Here is a 22,425-nt window from a genome sequence, read left to right as displayed (position 1 = left end):
CAGATTCATAGAGACCAGAGGGACCCCCCGCCAGCCTTACATTCAAAGTTACAGCAAACAGAGGTAAAAATCCTTCCAGTAAAAGAAACATTTACAGGTTGAGAAAACAAACATAAGACTAATCCGCCTTGCCTGGCTATTACTTACAATTTTGAAACATGAAAGACTGATTCAGAAAGATCTGGAGAGCCTGGATGTACGTCTGGTCCCTCTTAGTCCCAAGAGCGAACAACAACAAACACAAAGAGCACAAACAAAGACTTCCCTCCACCAAGATTTGAAAGTATCTTGTCCCCTCATTGGTCCTCTGGTCAGGTGTCAGCCAGGTTTACTGAGCTTCTTAACCCTTTACAGGTAAAAGACATTAACCCTTTACTATCTGTTTATGACAACTACACATCAGTATGGCTCAAAGTGCTTTACAAAGGAGGTCAATATCATTACCGGCAACGGGGGCTCAGAGAGGTGAAATGACTTGCCTAAGGTCACCCAGCAGGCGAGCGGCACAGGGAGGGATAGAATGCAAGGCTCAAGTCCCAAACCAGAGCTCTATCCGCTAGCCCACATTGCAACTTGTGTCCGTTAGTCTCAGATACACGAAGAAAGGAAACAGAACTGGAAACAGAACCAATTTGTCATTCCTAAAGGAGATTCTTCTACAGTTCAGCACTGAAACACATTTGGCAGGAGCAGTGTTTGTGAGTTTGCATCGTGACTGTTCTTGGTCTTCTTTCTGTGCTTAGGAACCTTCCGTCTCCAGGATGGTGAACTAATTGTTTCTTTTCATAAGCACTAAGTTCACACACACAAAATAAACTTGCTCAAGTGGCCAGATATATTTCTTAATTATTTTACCCTTCAGTTTGAGTACCATGTAGCTTTGTCTCAATACCAACTGGAGATGGTCATTGCCCTTGGGTATGAGGTTCCAAAATAACTAGCATTTTGTGGGATTTTACAACCTGTTGAAAGGCAAAAATATCCAGTTTAATCCAGGCTGAACTCTTACAATGCATCTGTATTCATTTAAAAATGACTTGTAAAAACACCACACAGCTGATGTCTAATTAATGGCCTCTCTACTTTAACTGTCAACACTGGTTTTGTTCAATGAAATCCTACGTTTTATGTTTAGGCTCACTAATCTGCCCCATCACCTTCGTATTGGAGCACCTAAGACTATGTGTCCACCTCTATCCTCACCTACCACCTTGGTAGAGACCAGCTGAAGAGACTTTACTAATAACCTTTAGAATTCACATGTGGGAGCTGGAAGCAGGGCAATGGATTAATCTCAATGGATTAATTTCAGGATTAATTTCCTCTGATTTTTTGACAGTTCTAATTCATTGACATTCAAGCACTGGTTCCCAGGCTTTCCATTTACTTGGGCTTTTGCTTAAGGAGGTGACCTGAACTGGGTGGAATGGGAGTTTTTTGCCAAGTTCTTTGAGACCCTAGGTCGATACTTTATCATTCTATATCTGATTTAATGTAAGTGATTTAAATAATTATGTACCTACACCTACAGTTTGCAATAGGTGCATCATATACATTGATAAACATATGGAAAGCTGCCCTGGGAATTATAAACATAACTTTGGCAAACATAAAACAGAGGTAAAGGAATTTATAAGTCAGTCAAACTACAACAGTATTTGTAAAGACATTAACAGCTTTTATTTCACTGGTGCAAGGCAGCATTTCATACACCACTCACCAACACCAAAACAAAATTTAATTGTCTATAAAATAGCTTCAGAAAATTCAAACATAACAAAAAGTAATATATAGGCTGTAATAAATCTCAAACAATCCAGTAAACTGCTTAAAGTTCATGTCACTCAAACAAAATACCATTTTCTAGCACACGTGGCAAAACAAAAAAAGTTGTTTTTTTTGTTTTGGCACCAAGACACACCAGTACAAATCCAATACATGCCTCACAATTGGAAACTTGTAACATCACTCCATGCCACGGATAGCTCTTTGTGCTTAGAACTGGTCATTTCACCCTCTCAACATCCTAAAATTGAAAATAATGTGAAACCTACATTTGTATTCCAAGTTTAGAACATTTATGTACAAAGAAAGGCCCCAATCCCGCAATGTAATCTGTGCAGGTGGACACTTATACCCATGCAGAGTCCCACTGAAGTCAACAGGACTCCACACAGGCACAGCGATCCATCTATTGAAGTTGGATTGCAGGATCACGACCTAAGTAGGAAAGGCTTAAATCCTTTTTCCTTTCCAGAGGCAGTAAGACAATGTTATAATCACCTAGACTGACTCCAGTACTGTTTTGCACATTCTCCTAAACAGAGACTTGCCTATTACCTAGAAGCTCATATTTAGGAAGGAAATAGAGATAGGCTTTAAAGGCAGTTGGCACATAATTGGCTTTCACTGAAATGGTTCTGGGCCATATGTAGTGCACTATGAGATCCAAAAGCTCCAAGAGATGAACGTCCACATCTTGCTTCAGTATTTACAGTAACTGCTGCCTTCTTCCATTTCAGAAGAGTTTCTTCACCAGCAAGATATCTGACCCATGACTTCCATTAGACAAGTGTTATGACATGACTCCAAAGACAGGATTATGACAACAAATACTAGGGCCATCTTCTTCATAGTCCTCCTTGGTGTGACATACTTGGAAAAACTCTGGCTAAGAAAAAACAAAAATAAATCAAAAACATAAAACTGCAGAAACCTGTCAATAAAACTGTACACCAGTAAAGAACATAAGAACGGCCGTACTGGGTCAGACCAAAGGTCCATCTAGCCCAGTATCTGTCTACCGACAGTGGCCAATGCCAGGTTCACTCCCTCTGGGGCACCTAACAGGCAATGATCAAGTGATCTCTCTCCTGCCATCCATCTCCATCCTCTGACGAACAGAGGCTAGGGACACCATTCTTACCCATCCTGGCTAATAGCCATTTATGGACTTAGCCACCATGAATTTATCCAGTTCCCTTTTAAACATTGTTATAGTCCTAGCCTTCACAACATCCTCAGGTAAGGAGTTCCACAAGTTGACTGTGCGCTGAGTGAAGAAGAACTACCTTTTATTTGTTTTAAACCTGCTGCCTATTAATTTCATTTGGTGACCCCTAGTTCTTGTATTATGGGAATAAGTAAATAACTTTTCCTTATCCACTTTCTCAACATCACTCATGATTTTATATACCTCTATCATATCCCCCCCTTAGTCTTCTCTTTTCCAAGGCTTATCTATGTAACTGTCTTTTTTCTGGATTACAGTGCTTGAACAGGGTGCTATCCCCTTAAGAATAGAGCAAGCTAGGAACTCTTCAGGGAATCAAATGAAAGTTAATGAGTGGAAATCTGTCTGGGGAAGGGTCTAGTGAAGCCAGTATAAATTGTGCCCAATTTTCTTGTATTTGTTTCGCTTATGATTAATAAGATAGGATTGGGCCTTGAATCCCAAGAGTCTCTGCAATTCTTAAGCCCTAATTTATGGAATCCAGATGATCCCATGTTATAAATGTCAAATACAGGATATTTCAAAAGTCAGTCAGATTCTGAAGTCCTTAATCAGATAAAACTCATCAGTTCAATGAGGGTTTTTGCCAATTAAAAACTGTGTAAAGATTCCAAGATTTGGCCCAATAAGTTAAGTTTCAGTATAGCATGTACCATTTCACCAAAGTGAAAGCATATTAAACTGTGTATGCATATCAAACATGTCCAATAGCAGAAAAATTGCACAGAAAGGACAATTCAGAAGGATTTTCATAAGGACGTACTGTTGAAGCAAGCATGGAACCTCCAAACCAAACTGCATAGCGCTGCATATGGTGTGTTATCACTTGAACTTCAACCGGTTTGGGCTAGAAAGTAAAATGGTTCAAATTTAGTCAGTCATATGATTTTAGTTTGCTGGCAAGGGTCTCTTCTCTGAATGAGAGAGGCACACATCTTTACCCAGGGCTGGAAGCTCCCATGTTCCTCCACCCACACTGCAAAGCACACAATCCACACCTTCCTTCAGGAAAGCAGGTCTCAGCGCCTCCTCAGGACTTGTTAATGAAGTTCCATGCCCTGAGTTATACCATACATTGAAGAGCACTGCAATGGACACACCCTTCCCCACTAGAGATTAAGTTCTATTATCACTCTGCACCTAGTTTCCATTGTCATTGAGAGAAGGGACCCCTGATGCTGCTTAGTCTCCTATAAAGCAATACAACAGGTTGCCACTGCACCATCAGGTGTATGGTTAACCACCTGTTTTAATGGTGCATACAACGTAATTTTATTAATATGGTGCAGACACAGATGAACTCTACATCTGGTTACCCTCATATGTCCCATGCTCCCCAGGTTCTTATGCAGAAATGAAATCTCCTATTAATTAACGCAATAGTTGCTTTAAAGCATCCACATTCATTTCACTCACTCATGTAACTGATATATTTGAAATTCTTGTTCACCTTTATCCGACCACCACTGAGTTCTTTGCTAAGTTTCAATCTTGCATCCACTACTCTTTTCAAGTCTCTCTGTAGTCGACGTCCAAAATCCCTGAACATTGTGGATCCTCCTGAAAGAACCACATTCTACAAGACAAAGACAAGAAACTCTTCCTTGACATGCAAAAGTCAATTTCCCAACAAGAACTGTTCGGAAGCTGTCAAAATATACAAAATACCCCACCCCCTGGTTCACACAGCAGGCCTGCAACTGTGTCTTACTTGGAGGCAAGTCAGTTTTATTGAATTGGTTTCTTTACATTTCACTTTATGCTTGACAAAAAATGTTAAAAATACCAGCTTTGAGCTACATTTCAGGGTTTTAAAACAAGTATGTGATTAAAAAGAGAAAAACAGACATTAAAATGGCATGTTGGTGCTCCATGTACATGCTTATTGGTAGCCACTTCTGCTTAGTGTGTTTTTAAAGTTTTATTACCCTCATGCAAAAGCAATATAGCTGCATAAATAAAAGCACATGTATTCTATACTGCATCATCAGTGAAGTTACTGGCAACAATCCAGATAAGGAGTTTTATTCTTGGTGTCATACCATGACAAACCTAAAGCTTTATTTGTTTTGGGAAATCATAACAACGACAAGTTACATATTTCATTAACCAATTGACCTTTTCAGACCCAGCCCTCCAAGTATAGTTACTGTTGAGTTTTGTGTCACTTCATGATTTCAAAGGTACCTGGCCAACAAACTCTATAACAGAGAGAGGTACAATATCCCAGACTTCTCTTTTCTTTAAGTGTCTTACTTCAGAGGGTGCCCACCTCTACCTGATTGTCTTGTACTGCCATAGGTTTTCAGGGCCCTATTGAAAGCCCACTAGTCTGGTCCTGTGCACTCCAATGGATTGTGTTAAGACACTAAATACAGGACATTTAAAAATCACATGTACATTCACTTACTGTCCTGCAACTCTGAGAATTAATGAAATTGTTTCAGTGCTTTAGAATTTGACAAACAGGTCCCTGGAAACTTAAATCCTGTGTATCTAACACAGCCCAGGCAGTGGCACAGCAAGCACCTCTACAAAGTGTCTAATCCCTGACTGAAGACATCCTCCATAAGGGTCAGAAAGAAACTCAGCCTGTGTCCATTCAATCTACTGCAATTGCAAACAAAGGTGCCAATTAGTACTTACTGCAATCATTTTTGTGGTGCGGACCACATCTACTAGGAACTTAACTAAATGTGATCAGGCACTCATTTCATGCAGACCAAGCTTCTATCAAATGGTAACAGTTTTTTTTACACCACAGACCTAGAATGGAATTCAGCCAATGAACCAGAAGTGAAAGATTCCCTGTATCAATCCTTTGAACTATCCAGTCCCCATGTCAATTTTTTTTAAAATAAAGTCCTGGAGTCCATGACATCTGTAATAAACATTCATCTTGCAGGATGCGGAATTAACTGCTTGGGGTTATTTTAATAATGGATAGAAGAAAACCTTGTTTTCCCTTGTAAAATAAGAGAACAGCTTGCTTCTCTGTTTATGATGATAATCTGGGCATTTGTCATAAAATCCTGTTGACAGAAAAAGTGTGACTCGGGGGTTCATTCAGATTACATTTAATAACATAAGCAAAAAAAAGAATGCTATGGAGAAGAGGTCCTTGAAAAAAAACAATAAAGAGTTGAAATTTTTTTTGTAAAAAAAGCTTGAATCTGCCATCAAAACCAGAGCAGCTGCAGCAAATACCAAAATGAAGTGCAGAAAAATCAAGCAAGGTCTGTTCTCTGTCCAGATGAGTTACTAGCTGCATGTTCAATATGCAAAAGGAAAACTGAGAGGTGTTTTTTTTAAAAAAAGGACCACTGGAACTTATTTGATGACATGGCAATTAAGAAGATGCCATAAAAATCTATTGCTTGGAAGATAGCATAGAGAGGGACAGTGATAATTCTGTTCAGGATTTAAGCAAGTTCAGCTATAGATTTCTTGTGAGAGCAATATTGCTATAACTAAAAAAAAAAAAAAAAAGAGATTTTTAAGAGTCTTATAGAGCACATGATTTAAAATGGTCTTCCTAGAAAGGAAGTGTGCAACTAACTACAAACCTAATATCCTCCCACTGCTACTGTTGCTATTACAGCAAACTTTTTAAAGTGGCAAATTACACATTGTTCAGAAGGTACTTCCAACTTGGCTATACTATAACAGAACACAGAAAATATTTCTAAATGACTGTACATGAAGAACATCAGAGACATTAAAACATGTTGGGAAAATAGTGAAGCATCTCAACTGATATCTGGACAAGCCACATCAAATTTGTTGCAGATCTTAAGTATTTCTTTAATGGCACATTTGCTATACCAATTTTTTTTTAAAAAAACATTAGATCACACTTGGTAATAGACTATTAGTTAATCTCTCAGAGTTCCTCTGTTAAATGTGTGGCTGCCAGTGCTGGGCCAAACCTAAGACCGCCTTGGCAGAAGACAGCTGTGTTCACATCTAGGCTTCAACACACTGCCTGAACTCATGAGATCTGTTTTCCCCCAGGAGAATAAAAGCCCAAACTTTTTTGTGCACAAGGCAAAAAGAATCTGCATACATTTTTGTCACTCAACCAAAGCATCAGAACCATCTAGAAATCAAGGGCAAAGCAAATTGCCAACACCCTCCTCCTAAAAAAAAAAAAATGTAAATACTAAAAAAACCCCAAAACCTTATTGGTCTTGGATATTTTACCAGGTAGAACTCAGCATTACATTCCAAACGCTACTAGAGCGAAAGACTTCTGTGAAGCATGTTAAAAAAGACTGGTCATACTAAAAACCTCAGCATTTCACCACAGTGACATGCCCTGGAATTCTTCAGCCTTCTAGAGGAAGCCTGTCAGGGAAGGTGAAGTCTAAACAGCTGTTCTCAGCCAGGCAATTCTTTTAATCAAGATTTTTAAAATATTGTGCTTGAACATGGAGAATCTGTAGACTCAGAAGAAACCTAAGCAGACCACAGGACCCACTGCAAACTGATATTGCTCAGGAGCCAGACAGATCCAGTTAAAAGATCTTATTTTTCAAAAAGATAAGAAGTGGGTTTTAAAAAGTGCTTTTCCTTAATGGACAAATAACATATACACCTCTACCCTGATATAACATGACCCGATATAACACGAATTCGTATATAATGCGGTAAAGCAGTGCTCCGGGGGGTGGGGCTGCACACTCCAGTGGATCAAAGCAAGTTTGATATAACGCGGTTTCACCGATAACACGGTAAGATTTTTTGGCTCCCGAGGACAGCATTATATCAAGGTAGAGGTGTATATGCAAGACTAGCTACACGGGATGGACTGAACGATACAGTGAGCCCCATGTGAGTTCACATTTCAGGGACAAGTAGGAAAATTAATTCCACCCCTCCAAGTAGAGAACACATTACCCTCTAAAGCAGTGGGTTTCAATATTTTTCATTTGTGGACCTCTACAAAATTTTGAATCGAGGTACGGACCCTTTTGGAAATCTTAGACATAGTCTGCACACACTGAGAGGTCCGAGGACCACAGGTTAAAAACCACTGCTCTCAAGTGACCGTCAGGAAGAAAAGACTTCCCTTACACTTACATTAAGCAAACACCCCCCGGGATACTGAAGTCTGAGAGATGGTACAGATGAGACATCTCCCAGCCCTTGCTGTACTAGGCTGAACAGGTTTCATTGCCTTTCATATTTACCAGAGTTTCAACTTCTCACTTTCAAAAGCTTGTCAAATGGGTCTCTCCTTCCTATTGATTACCTGAAATAAAACTGGTTGAACATACCACAGAAATTTGATGCAAGCTGTGCATGGTGCACTAATAGGACTTATTGCTGGGCAACAACGGAAAATCAGTTGAAGCCACATGCGACTTAGACTCATAGACTTTAAGGTTAGAAGGGACCATTATGATCATCTAGCCTTACCTCCTGCACAATGCAGGCCACAGAATCTCACCCATCCACTTCTATAACAAACCCCTAACCTATGTCTGAGTTATTGAAGTCCTCAAATTGTGGTTTGAAGACCTCAAGCTGCAGAGAATCCTCCAGAATCCTTCAGCAAGTCAATTAATTTCTTTGTCTCAGTTCTCCGTTAAAAGGGACAATACTTACCAGCCTCTCAGAAACGTTATGGGGTTTAATATTTGTAAAGCAGTTTTAAGATAAAGTGATATACAAATAGCAAATATTATCATTCGGATAATTACACACACAAAGTATTACACTCAGACAAAAGGTTAGACAGTACTTTGCTGTAGGGAACATGGTCCAGACTTGAGTTTGGGCTTGGATAACTTTATTTGGTCAAATGCTAAATGGAGTTTATACTAAGGAATGCTAAAGCAGCTCTGATTTTAGGTGAAAGGGCACTGGAGTAGGCCATGCACTCATCCTGGGGTTGGCCCCCTCTCAGAGTCCCTTTTGCCCTGTCATGTTTACTGTCACAAGGAATGAGTGGAAGTGTGTGAAAGGATAATTGACAATTAACCTTTAATTATATTTAGCGAAGTGAGAATGGGCCTTATTCCATTAGACAGAAGTCTCTTGCCATCTCCTCATACCAGCCTCTTACATGTGCTGCTTACAATGAAGACATCGGCTTATGGTCAGCAACAGATTTTGCAAGAAAATATCGATTGGAATCTTCTACTATGACCTCAGATCAAGAAACCAAATGATTGGTCCATAACGAGCTATAGCCAACACACTGGAATCTCTAAGTGGAAAAGGATGGTCCCTGAGGCAAGGGGACACTTAACCCTCTACAAGACTAACCATGCAGAAGGAAAGCGGGGATTCTCTCGCATCAACACCTGAACCTGTATCCTGCTATCTTCCCTGGACCAGCCATCCGGAGAAGAAGTGAAAGACTGACCATCAGCTAAGCCAAGCCTTAAGTCTACAACTAACAGAGAGAAGAAAACGACCACCTCCCCTTGCACATGAAACAAGCTCAAGTTATTTACAACACTAGAACTAGTTCTTAGCTCAGACCAATCACATGAATTCCAGATGCTATGACAGTGGTCCCCAACCTTTTTTATCTGGCGGGCACCTGACGATGAGCCATGGAGGACCGTGGCGGCGGACGAGCATCCGCCGAAATTCCGCCGACAAGCAGCAACGTCAATAGGCATCACCGACGTCATCCAGAGGCGTCACCGCTGAAATACCACCAAAAAAAATCGGTGACACTTCGGCAGCGACGCCTCTGGATGACGCAGCTTGTCGGCAGCATTTCGGCGGATTCTCATCCGCCGGCCAGTACGCGGGTGCACTTAGACGCCCCGGCAGCCACCATGGTGCCCGCGGGCGCCTGTGACCTGGTGTACACTTAAAAATTAGATTGACCTAGCTACTTTGCTCAGGGGTGTGAAAAATGTCATGTCCTGGGCACCGTAGTTAGATTGACCTAACCCCAGTGTCCATGCGGCTAGGTTGATGGAACAGTTCTTCTGTCAACCTAGCTACCATCAGGGGGTGGATTAACTACATAGACCAAAAAGCCCCTTCCATCATCATGGGAAACATCTACGCTACAGCTGCAGCTGCGCTGCTGTAGCACTTCTGCTTTTAGCAAACTCTTAGCTCAATTTATTAGATAAAAGAAAGGCATTCTTCCTTAATTCCCTTGGAAGCACCGAAGTAATTCTTATGTTAACTTTATAAACTGATTTAATAATCTTTGTATTGGCAAGCTAGATAAATTGAACTACGCATCTATTGATTGAATTTCAATTGTAACCTTAATTTGATCATTTCATTGTGTTATATTTCATTAGTTTGGGGAAGTCAGAAGTAAATTGGATAGTGATTTTTTTACCTTCATATTTGTTTGCTTATTCTTTTAATTAATCTATGAAAGCAACTAGACTGGTTCCTCTCCCAAAACTTCAATGTAGGAAAACAACCTATTTAGAGGTAAAAGGTAAATAAATTGAGTCACAACCGGAGCCATATTTTAATTATTTGATTAAAATCCTATTACAACTATACTGCATGTCAGGAGGATGCCTTGTAATCAACAATGTATTTCTGAACTAAACTTGACTTTTAGACATGAACAAACAGGACTTAAAATCCCCTTAAAAGTACATTTTCAGTACATACTTAACATTTGGGTGTAATTTCCAGCTTGGGTAGACATACAAATACACTAAAAACAGCAGCGTAGCAGCACCTGCTGGCTGCCCCGAGTATGCACCTGGGGTTTCAGATGGGATTGCATTTGGGGCAGCCAGCCTGCCCCACCGCCTGTGCAGTCACAGCTTCACTGCTGTCTTTAGCCTGCTTGCACAGATATGTCTACCCCAACTGGAAATGACACCTCCATCTCCACTGTACACATCCCTTAAGAAGAAGAGAGGCACAGTATGTCAAGCCTGTAACCAGACTACATCAATAGTAAGTCTCCAATCAGACCGTAGAATATTTGAACAAATGTCCAAATAAATTAAGACATTACCACAGAATCAATTTAACAATTTGTTAGCAAATTCCAAGATCATACAGATTAATTCAGATCATCTCAAATAACAATAATGTAAAGTTTAACCTACTTTTTACACTAAATTTTGTACAAGCAGACAATCATTTGTTTTGGGTATAGTCCCCACTCACTTATAATTTGTAACAGCAAAGGTTTAGGTGATGTAACTGGTTCATGTACTCGTTCTTCATAACAATGAATAGGGGTCAAATTCCAGTTGTAACAAACTAAAATGGGCATTGCTCAATCCTAGTCCCCATTTGTCTGAACTGTAAAACCACCACAGAGTTTGGCATAAGCAGAAGCCTTGAAAGGACCCAGACTGTGTGGGTAAGTCAAGTCTAAGATACTTTATGCAGCATCTGAACACACTGTACTTGGAGCATGTGTCCATCACCACCATTTTTAGTCATCCATGTGCAGTATGTAGTCATACACTTCACAGCCTGCTAAGGGAATGCACATCACTTCTCACTGGATGAGAACAAGTGGAGGTTGGAGCTATCGGGAGATCTTTTCTCCTTAGCACAGGGAGATAGCAGCACCCATCTTTAATCTCTCCCAACAGCTGGGCTGAATGCCATAGAGTAAAGAAGTGACACAGGCTCTCTTAAGAGCTGCCACTGAAGAGGAAGAGAAGGGTTCCTCCTTAATGCTCCTGCAGTGGCTGCACTATGGCAACAATACTGATAGGATGGTGTGCCCCATGCTGAGTAGCAGGAAGAAAGATAGAAATAAGTTGTTTAACTTCTGTAGTCAAAACTCAGTGCCAAGAGATGATGTGACATGGACCTAATGGCATCACCACCAGCACTGGCCCCTCCTGCCAGCCTCCCTGCTCTGCACTCCCATTAAACTGCCAACTGTGGATTTTCTATTTGCTAACGCACAGATTAGCGAGGTTCTCAATAACATTTCCAAAGCTTCACATAGTTTTGGAAGAACCAAAAATGCAGAAAAGAAAATGATGACAATTGAGCTGAGAACCGCTGCAGAATCAATCCTCATTTGTAATTCACAAATCACCATATTTGGTTATTGGACCTGAAAACATCCACAGTATGATGGTCAGACAGTGCCACCTACCTATCATTCAGTGCATTCATTTTTTAAGCAACCTACAGAAAGGGTTTTAAATGACATGATACGTTAGAAGACTTCAGAGGAAAATTTTCCACCACCCATAATTGTTCTTAACCCTCCACATTCCAACAGATATGCACAAGTAGAACTCCTTTGTGCCACATACTGTGGAAAGTATCTTACAGCTTGGGGGAGAGACATGACTCTCTAGTTCAGAAGCAGAATGTGCTACCAGAAGCTGTCAGGATAGTTCAGCTGGGAGCTAGAGCTCAAGTCTCATAACAGAACACAGATTCACACCTAATGCTGATCCCATAGTGCAGCAGCAGTAAGGTGACCAGACAGCAAATGTGAAAAATCGGGACGGGGGTGGGGGGGTAATAGGAACCTATATAAGAAAAAGACCCAAAAATTGGGACTGTCCCTATAAAATCAAGACATCTGGTCACTCTAAGCAGCAGGGAGATACTGCACCCTGAAACTCTATTTTTCAAGTGAGACCTTAAACAGTGAGCAGAGATCACTGTTGCCCATTTGTGACCAAAAACAACCTACAGCTGCAATGGTGAAAAACAATGAGCAACATAGGTTATCCTTCCAACTCAGAGAGAAAGCTCACTGCAGGCCTATGTTTTAAAGTCAGACTGAGGATTTATGGGCTGTAGTTAAGGAATCTCCATTTTCATATTCTAACAAGCTGGTAACAAAGATCTCTCTTGGCTGAGGCCTGATAAACATATACAGGGTTAACAGCCTGGATTACATCATTATTTTTTCTTCTTTACATATTTTAATATCTAGCTTCAGTATTTAGCTATTGGGGCGGGGGAGGGAAGGGGGAAATGCAAGAGTCAAGATTACCAAAAACATACAGGTTTCCAAACCATGGTATATTAATAAATTTCTAGGAACTCAAGTTATAATCCCAGCTCTGCTACAGACTCCACATGTGGCTTGGGCAGGTTACTTAACTTCTCTGCTCAGTTCCTCCATTGGTAACATGGAGATAACACTTACCAATTTCACATGGCTGTTGCAAGAATTCAAGTGCTTCGAAAATGAAAAGCAGTAAATATTAAGTACCTTTCAATGAGAAATCCAAGTTATTTGGATTCCCCAAAAAAGTTTTTTTCTAGTAGTACTTATACCTAGAACTTTCCCTTCCCATACCAGATGGGAATGGTTCTTACATAATTAAATAGTTCATTGTGAGAATATGGAACTTTAATTTTCAGGTGAAGTGAGTCAGTCTTACCCCCAAAAGACCATACTTTATATAATGGACGACGAACATCAATGGGACAGTTCTGTATAACTTCATCAACTACATCCGAAATGGATTCCATAAAATCTGGATTAGCAAGCTAAAAGAAGTGGAATACAGACATACAAATGACATGAGAGGACTCTAGAGTTAATTTCCATGAACAATATGTTACAGCAACATTTTTCTGTAAAAAATTCACAGGGGCTGATGTTGCTTCTACTTATTAAATATGGTATGTACTTGTAGTGACCAAAATAAACTCTTTTCTATATAAATAAAAGGGAAATAATGCCACAGAGGTGTTAAACGTTTTTACAGTTGTAGCAAAATATAGGCTTCGTTTCACTCAAATCTTTAGACTAATCTTAATATTTGCCCTGCCTTAACTCCAAATGGTGTATTTCACTGCCAAGAGTTGATATATTGAGGGTCTATCTACAGATATGTAAACATACACAATAACTAAAGTTCAAGTGTGTGTATATAATATATATATATATATATATATATATATATATATATATATATATATATATATATATATATATATTTAGGAAGTATACAAAAATTAAGATTGAGAAATCAAGCACTCATGCTTTAGGAAATTAATTATGAGCTCTTCTGCAATATTAAACTCAGCCATATTGCGCATATTAATAGTATTTACATTTAAGGAAGAGGGACAGAAGAAGACATAACAAATATGCAGCATGGATAGATTAACGTTGAGGCAGGAGAGAGATTTGGAATTTTCTGACTTCAGTGCTAGACATCTTAACCCTAACGTAACAATGCTCCTCTTCTGCTGTCTGCAGGGATTGAACGTTGGATCTCTGGATCTGAAAGTTTACTGAGATAATGAATAAGGTCCACTAGCTCAGAGGCAGTAGCAGACTCAAACCTATATAAATGATCTGGCCACTAGAGCGGACAGAGAGCCACAACGTTAGCATGGATCACTCCAATACTGCATTAACATTAGTTTAATTCCCCTTAACAAAACAAAAAAACAAAAAAAAGGTATAAGTCTTGTTCTTATCTGTACATGCCCAAGCATACACTAGGTTAAATGCAAACTTGGCTAACATCCAAATGCCCTGGTATCCAAACATTCAAGTGTCCCAATATCTTTATGTAAGTTAGACTTAATGGACATGTTTTTTCTAAGGCTGTCTTACACTACGAGCTAGGGGTGTGATTCCACTGTTCACATGCACATACTTGAGCTGGCCATCACTGAGCTAGCGAGAGTATAAACAGTAGTGTAGACACAGTAACACTAGTAGTGGCAGCAGAGGTACAGCTGAGCCCTGCTGAATACAAACCTTTGTGAAACCAAGGATATGTACTTGGCACAGCTCTGCTGTCTCTTTACTACCACTCCCCACGCTCCCACTGCTACATCGTTATTTATATTTGCTCTAGCTCGATGAGTGACAACACAAGTACGTGTACACAAGCACTACACACCAGTAGCTTGTAGCCTAAATTAATGATAGACTTTGCTCACATGTGGCAGAGTAATAGAGAGTTACAAGTCAGTGAGCAAGTCACTCCAATAGATGACAAAGCATTTCACTACAGCAGGGACCTCCTGTGGTGTGTTTATTAAAAATGTCACAGGATATGTTTCTTGCAGACCCTGCAGCATGGTGTGGCATAAATGGACTGAAGCATTTTTTGTTTAGTTTTGTGTTTTAACAGAATCGACACATTCGGCTGATATGCCAACCCAATTCAATCTGGGGTAGGGATCAGACATTCTACAGTGATTCTTTGCTCCCGGATTCTGGAGTAGTGCAGGCAGTGTACTTGGCCTCCTGTCATGTCAAGATCAGTGCTAGAAGGCTCCAGAGGAAACTACACCCAGCCTGCCATATCTTTGTAACAATGGTAGGGGCCTGAAGAATGATTAAAAACATTTTAAAAAAATTAAGCGAGCAGAGATCTTAGGACTTTCAAGGATCACAGATGCTAGGGATGAATATGGGCTTAGAGGTGCTGTCTGAAGCCAATGCCAATACATAAGATGACACATATGGGTGAAACTTTTTCATATTGTGGATCACTTTTCAGAGATTCCCTTATGGGGCCAACCTTTCCTTCCAATTATAACAGTTTTTGGTGACATACATTAGTAACATTCGGGCAGTATTAATGAGACAAGATGAAAATAAATGTTTCTTTAATGGGGATGGATGCAGCTGTTACATTAAATTCTCCCACATTTTGCACCTGTTGTTTTTCCCCCTCTTTAGATATATGATTTTTGTATTAGTCAGTACCAGATCTCCACAACTGCCAGTAGCCAGCATTATTCTACTCTTTCCTGATCATGCTGCAGCTTGGATCTAGCTGTATGTTCAGTATCTCTCCAGTTTTGATCATGATTGACTTTACACCAAACATGAAGCATTTGCACAGATGCTGAAAGGGTTCTCGGTTTTTTGTCTTTAAAGTTTGGATGTCAAAAAAACCCTTCTGTGTACCCTATAAGAGCTCTAAACAAGATACACCCAGCAGGAAGAGTAACTGTTTTCAGGGTGGATAGATGCTTTAGCATTGTTCAGAATCACTGCAGTATACTCCATGACTTAAAGCAGGTGGGATAACTCACTGGCCCATGCACCAGAAAACACTTTCCAGCCACAGGATTTCCATCCCTTTCCTTTCTGGGTTCAGTTTTATTTCTTCAGATTAAGCTGTTTAACACAAGTTCAACATGTCAATTATGTCCTTTTCCCCTCACTCAGGGTCTTTTGCAGAAGCCTGCCTAGCTACCACCTACAGGATACACTCCACAGGCTGTCTGCCTGGAAGAAAGGTGAACATCTCTGCTTCCTTCTCCTTCCTAGCCTTCGCCCTACAAGCCATCTGTCTGAGTCATATAAACTGGGTTCTTTCTCCTGCCGTGGGGGGCCTACTTGACACAGCTCTCGCAACTGAGCTACTTGCTGGCGGGTTGGTTGTTAGGTGGGAAACATCATGACATGTCAGTTATGCTTATACAATCAAGGAATATTTCTGGTTACGTGACCCATAATTCCATTATCAGAGGGGTAGCCTGTTATTCAAATCACAGGGCAGGAAGGTGCTGTTAGGCTGGTATATGCTCTTTACTCTAAAGGGGGAGGTTTCTATCACATACATAATTTCCTGTTGGACATTCCCACACTTCTCCTAACTACTCCTGGCCTTCAGTTTTACAATGACCGTCACTATAATAAGATCTGTTCATTGGAGTTTCCTTACCTAAAAGGCACCTCAAATATAAGTGTCCAAGAATTAAAATACTACTTCTGGTAAATTGCTATAAGCAGGAGTGATATTCAAAGGGTTTGATTATACAACTAAATATGCTGTATAATATAAAATTCATGAAGTTTGCTAATTTAAACCAGTATTTAAAAAAAAAAAGAAAGCCTCAGTCAAGATCTGAGATTTTTCTTGTTTTAGTTGATGTTTCTGAAAAACTGAGATTTAGACATTATATACCTCCACAGGAAAAACAAAGGATTAGGCAGTTATTCACCTATTATTGTGCGTCTGTGCCTATATTAACCACAAGTCTTCCAGCCCTCTCAGACAAGACTTACTGGTATTTATAATTTCCACAAGGTGGTGCTCTTGCATCAAGAATTATATTGCGCTTTTTTACACACACACAAAAATGTATTACTAGGCACTATCATTCTTACCTCAGGATGAAAGAAAATTTCAGGACCAAGAAACTTTCATAGCCAATATCTATAATGAATTTATTTTTGTTGATTGCATTGATGCCTGTGTACTGTTTGATCCATTTTTGTGGATCTATATCATATTTGGCAAATTCTTTTACCATGTCAGGGCAAATGTAACAATATTTTTCCTGTAAAGAAATACCATGCATTAAAAGTTGCCTAAATTGATCATATGTAATTGTTAAATACACTAAGGAATATTTCAGAAAAACTGAAAATTACTTAATTGGAGAATCAAAAGCAAGGTCTAAATCTATCAACCTAGGGTTCACATTTGGTAACTACTGTTCTTACAATTCTAACCTTATTCTTAAGAAACAGAGTGTTCAGGAAAAGTCCTACATAATCAATTGGTAAGGCCCCCAATCCTGAATTAAGAGATGCACAAGACCCCATTGATTTCAATGGGGCTCCGTGCTGGCAAACTCCTTAGCTTACATGGAATGTCACTGAAATCGCTGGGTCTCTGAAAGCAGAGGGTCCACCTGTACGCATTTCATTGCATGATCAGAATTAGGTGATCATCCCAGTAATATTATGCAATATATGCAAGACTCAGAGGTCCAGGTTTTATGGAGAATTTTCTTAACTAGCATAGTTCAAATTTGAAGCAAACTCTAAAGCCTGAATCAAATCCCAATTTCACCTTTAAAACAAGTACATATTAATTCTAAAGAAAGTCTTGCTTGATAATTATTCATATTTCTCCTTGTTTCCCCTTTACATCTTTTCCCCCTCATTTTGTGAAGAACTTAAATAGAAGGGAAATTATAGTTAGACAATTCCTATATTTGTATATGTAAAAAGGGCCACTGGTTAAAACGAAACACAAAAATCTACCTCTCTTAAAAGAAAGGTAAATTTCACATCAAATTTTTACCTTTATGGCTTTTGCTGTCTCCAGAGACTGTTCAGGAGGAATTCCCACCTCTCTCCCCCTTAGGATCTGCTGAATGAAATATGTAATATCTCTACCTGCAATAGGGATATGTTTGATGCAACTTCCAATTACATAACCTTCTGCCTATGGAAAAAAAATGCTTAGAAAAAGCTGGTGTATGAAGTACCAAAAATTAACAGCAGAATATAATGTTCATTTTTACACAGCAGCATCTTGGATTTTTTAAAAAAAACTAAAAGTGAAACTTTGGCACCTTTTCAAAGTGACCTCAAATCTGTAAACCCTAATGATGCTAAGGCCCTTGATTACTATTTGCAGAACTGATGATGATGCTTAATATTATCTAATATAAAAATCAGCAGTGAATCTAAAAAAAAAAAAAAAGTAAAAGGATAATCTTAAATGCATGCTGAAGATAGAGACATTCCAACCATGAGGTCTTTTTCAGGAATGATCTAAAAAGGCAAAAAGTACTCATGAGAAGAGAAAGCAGGTATCCTGCATGAGAGACTTAAAAATGGATAGAGAAGAACAAAGGTTACAAAAATACCGAAGAGACAACAACAAAAACTATTAAAGAAAGGGAAAGTGACCAAAAAACACAGTAAGGAAAAGTGATGTTTTAAAATGCATCCGGAAAAAGGCAATAAAAAAAGACAAGAGAAAAAGGAACAGGGTAATATATTGGCCATAGCTAGTAATAGTAAACGCAGCAACGACTATTCATATGGCAAGCTTGTGTTGTTTCTAATAGTTCTCATTTTAAGTTCCATATAGCAAATACTGCAGGGTATAGATAACTACCAACATGCAATAAGCTTAAAAATGTTAATGGAGCCCACAGCACTATAATATATTTCAGTACTTAGATGTCATTCAGGCACATTACCTGTTTCACAAATATACTGCATGCCGTAATTGGAACAGAAATTAGAGTGCATAAATAATGATTACATCTTTGTATCCTGAGAGGTTTAGACAATTAGAAATTGACTAGATGCTTGTGCTGGGTTTATATAAGCTTGCCTTTGTTTCACACAAGCAACATGTACTCTAAATTTTTTACAACAGCATGAGAAAATACCCCATATTTGAAAGGTAGAATACTATACAAATATCCAACCAAAAACTTTTTGGATATGGAACTCAACACATAGAAAAGTGCTACACATTCAGGCAAAGATAAAATCTCTCCATCATGTGAGAATATCCACTACACTGACCAACTTTCCAAATTTGAGCAATATTAACAAATATTGGTCAAGGGAAAATTATGGATACAGCAGGATGCATGGACAGGATTTATACAAGAATAAGAATCTCCAATAGGCATATTGACTCCTTTTTCATGGCCTTCATGTCGAAAGACAGGATACTGGGCTAGATGGACATATTGGTCTGACCCAGAATGGCAGTTCTTACTGACCTCAAAGAGAAAGAGCTGTAATGGTATTTAATGAACTTGGATTTCAATTTTTTCACAAAACCACAACTATTGTAACCACATTATGAAGAATCATTTGAAAAATGCTGACTTTTGTATGTAAATATCACCACTATAAAGTTTAAAATTTTAAAAATCTGATTTATAGTTACATATCCTCTATTGCATAAATTTCTAATGCATTATCTATAGTTTGGTCCTAAAATTAATATGACAGTGTCCCTTTAACACATTATATATACACATTCCTTTTCCCTAACCTCCAATACTCCTCCACAGTGTCACAATTAATATCCATAAAATCCAGAAAAAATAAAATTGGTCTACTAACTGAAGACCAAGAAAACTTTCACAGTCACACAAACAGTTTAAGATCTTAAACTGTATCCTACCACAGGAATTACGTGTTACTCCATCACCACTGTCAATGACTATTCCTGTTAATGTACATTCGCCAACCTGCCGTGAAGTCCAAGATGCGGCTAAGGCCAACACTGCCTAGATAAGAAACAAAGTTAATATTTAGATATGGATAGAACACGTTAACAGATAATCTTAGAAGATCCTGCTTCAAACATTTCAGGTATATGCTTGCAGAAGACATACATACTCCAGCTATACTGTACTTTAGAAGTATAGATTCACTTTGTTCACCTGAACAGCAATGTTAAAAGATTCAAACATGATTTCTGCAAGATACTCTCTGTTTTCTGGAGTGTTCAATGGAGGTTCTGTCTGTAAAGAAAAGTCACCTTATTAAATATCTAATGCAGTTCAGACTTATTAAACTTGGCTCCTGATGCAGCAGTAACTCAATTTTTAAGTTTATGAGTGCACTCAAGAATCCCAAATAAGACCCAGGTAAACGGATCAGATCCATTTACTCTTTCGTGGGTAGATACAGGCCCAACCTTCCACAACATGGTTGTTAACATTTCTTTGAAAAATTACTTATTAGCAGGAAAAAAGTTTGGTTTGACATGTGAACAGAAATGACATACTGTGAACACAATAAGTAGTATGACTTTGACATATAAGTACATGTAAGGAGGAAACACATCCAGAGTAAGACACTGATCCTGCAAACACTTATGCAACTGCCTCACTTTCCTACTGCAAGTGGTCCCATTGATCTCAATAAGACTACTCACCATAATAAAGTTAAACACAGTGTATGTGTGTTTGCAAGACTGGTGTATAAGGGATAATCTGCATTATGTACAGGAAGCAGACTTAACGTCTAAGGATTCTTCACATTGCTGCTACTCCTACCTGGGAGGGGATGAATTACCAAGGAAAACAGATGAAAAAATGTGCATTAATTTTAAAATAAACTAAAATTAGATTGTATCAGAGGGGTAGCCGTGTTAGTCTGGATCTGTAAAAGCAGCAAAGAGTCCTGTGGCACCTTATAGACTAACAGACGTTTTGGAGCATGAGCTTTCGTGGGTGAATACGAAGTGTTCACATCCGACGAAGTGGGTATTCACCCACGAAAGCTCATGCTCCAAAACGTCTGTTAGTCTATAAGGTGCCACAGGACTCTTTGCTGCTTTTAAAATTAGATTACGCGGAATCCTGCAAAACAAACAAGGAAATCTGGTTGCATATAGCTACTTAGTGTAATAAATTACAACCATCTTTCCAAACAATTCATATAAACAGCCTGATGTTTAGTGATGAACAAGTTTCAAGGCTGATCCAATTTGGGACCTTAACTACTTAACAGTGGTCTTTAGTTAAAAAAAAATCCAGCTATGAATTATGTATTCTTTATATTTATCTCCTCCTATGCAAAACAACTGATTTTAAAAAAAGCATTTTGCATTAAGTAACTAATTTCATCTTCAACAGAAACCTTTCACAGAAGGTAATACATAATTGTGCACGATTGCTAACATACAGCATATTGCTAAGTGACATTTCCCCCTATTTCGCTGTAATGCTTTATTTTGTTTGACTGAAGTCAGCCAATTATTTTAAGCAGCATCTGTAATTCAATCAAGCCATTCAAAGCTTTTAAAAAAAAAATAAAGCCCAAACCAAGAAGCCTGCTTCATAAGTGTACTGGAAACTGGCTCTAATATGATTTTATATATTATTTCTACAGCAATAAAAAAATGAAAAGTTACAAAAGTCTTCTAGGCTTTATATACATAACAAAACCTACTTGTGCTGGGAATGTTATCCACCACAATTATACCATCTCCCATTTGTGGAAGCATTTTCTTACCCAGTTCTATTACTCACCATTAAAAAGTAATGATCCTCAGGTTCAGCAGGAAGATACTTAAAAATTACTTGCTCCATGAATCTCTCCATGAGATCCCAGTCTTCAACAAGACCATGTCGTATGGGCCACTGAAGCAAGAGAACATTTTAAACATGTCAGTGTATGAGCCAGTAGGTAACAATACAATGAACACGAGAAGCAAAATCCTAGTATCTTCTATGAGAACCATAAATACTAGCCTATATAAACATTGTGTCACTGTTCTACTTTTAAAAGAAAGCCAATAATTTTTAAGTCATCATCCTCTCCTGGGTGTCTCATTATGATTCTGTTTGTGGATAGGGGACTGAACTGGGAGTCAGAAGACCTAGGTTCTATTCTTAGTTCTGCCACTGCTTTACTGTGTGATCTGGGCAAGGCACTTCACCTCCCTGTGCATCAGTTACCCCATCTGTGAACTAGGGATAATGATACTTCTTACCCTTTGTAAGCATTTTGCAATCTATGAATGATCAGAGGTAGGAAGACAAACCAAGACTTCAGTATTATATTATTATAGATCTATTATTTTAGTTCCTGTAAGCAAGGGCTATCTTTGCATTTTGTTTAGTGCCCAGCACACAGTTGGTGCTTAAGCTAATATATAAGGAAGTAATATCGGATATGTATTTTATGAATATTTAACATATACTTTACTTTATTAATCCCCCACAGAAAAGGGTCCTTTAGAGGAAAAAGAAAAACTGACTCACAG

The 22,425-nt window shown here is 38.8% G+C and overlaps 1 protein-coding gene across 1 annotated transcript in view; it reads right to left on the bottom strand.

The window, feature by feature from the left end:
• Positions 1–1,299: 1,299 nt before the first annotated feature.
• Positions 1,300–22,425, bottom strand: part of ACTR3B (actin related protein 3B) — a 44,799-nt gene continuing 23,673 nt past the window's right edge. The window contains 11 exon segments of the mRNA XM_039524957.1: positions 1,300–2,671; positions 3,777–3,860; positions 4,464–4,589; positions 13,355–13,447; positions 17,049–17,083; positions 17,086–17,221; positions 17,974–18,117; positions 19,831–19,846; positions 19,848–19,936; positions 20,093–20,173; positions 21,689–21,799. Coding sequence (XP_039380891.1) covers positions 2,576–2,671; positions 3,777–3,860; positions 4,464–4,589; positions 13,355–13,447; positions 17,049–17,083; positions 17,086–17,221; positions 17,974–18,117; positions 19,831–19,846; positions 19,848–19,936; positions 20,093–20,173; positions 21,689–21,799 — 1,011 coding nt within the window. The 3' untranslated portion in view covers positions 1,300–2,575.

Source organism: Mauremys reevesii, linkage group 2, assembly GCF_016161935.1.
Source record: "Mauremys reevesii isolate NIE-2019 linkage group 2, ASM1616193v1, whole genome shotgun sequence".
Lineage (NCBI taxonomy): Eukaryota > Metazoa > Chordata > Testudines > Geoemydidae > Mauremys > Mauremys reevesii.
This window is presented reverse-complemented; position numbering and strand designations above follow the sequence as displayed.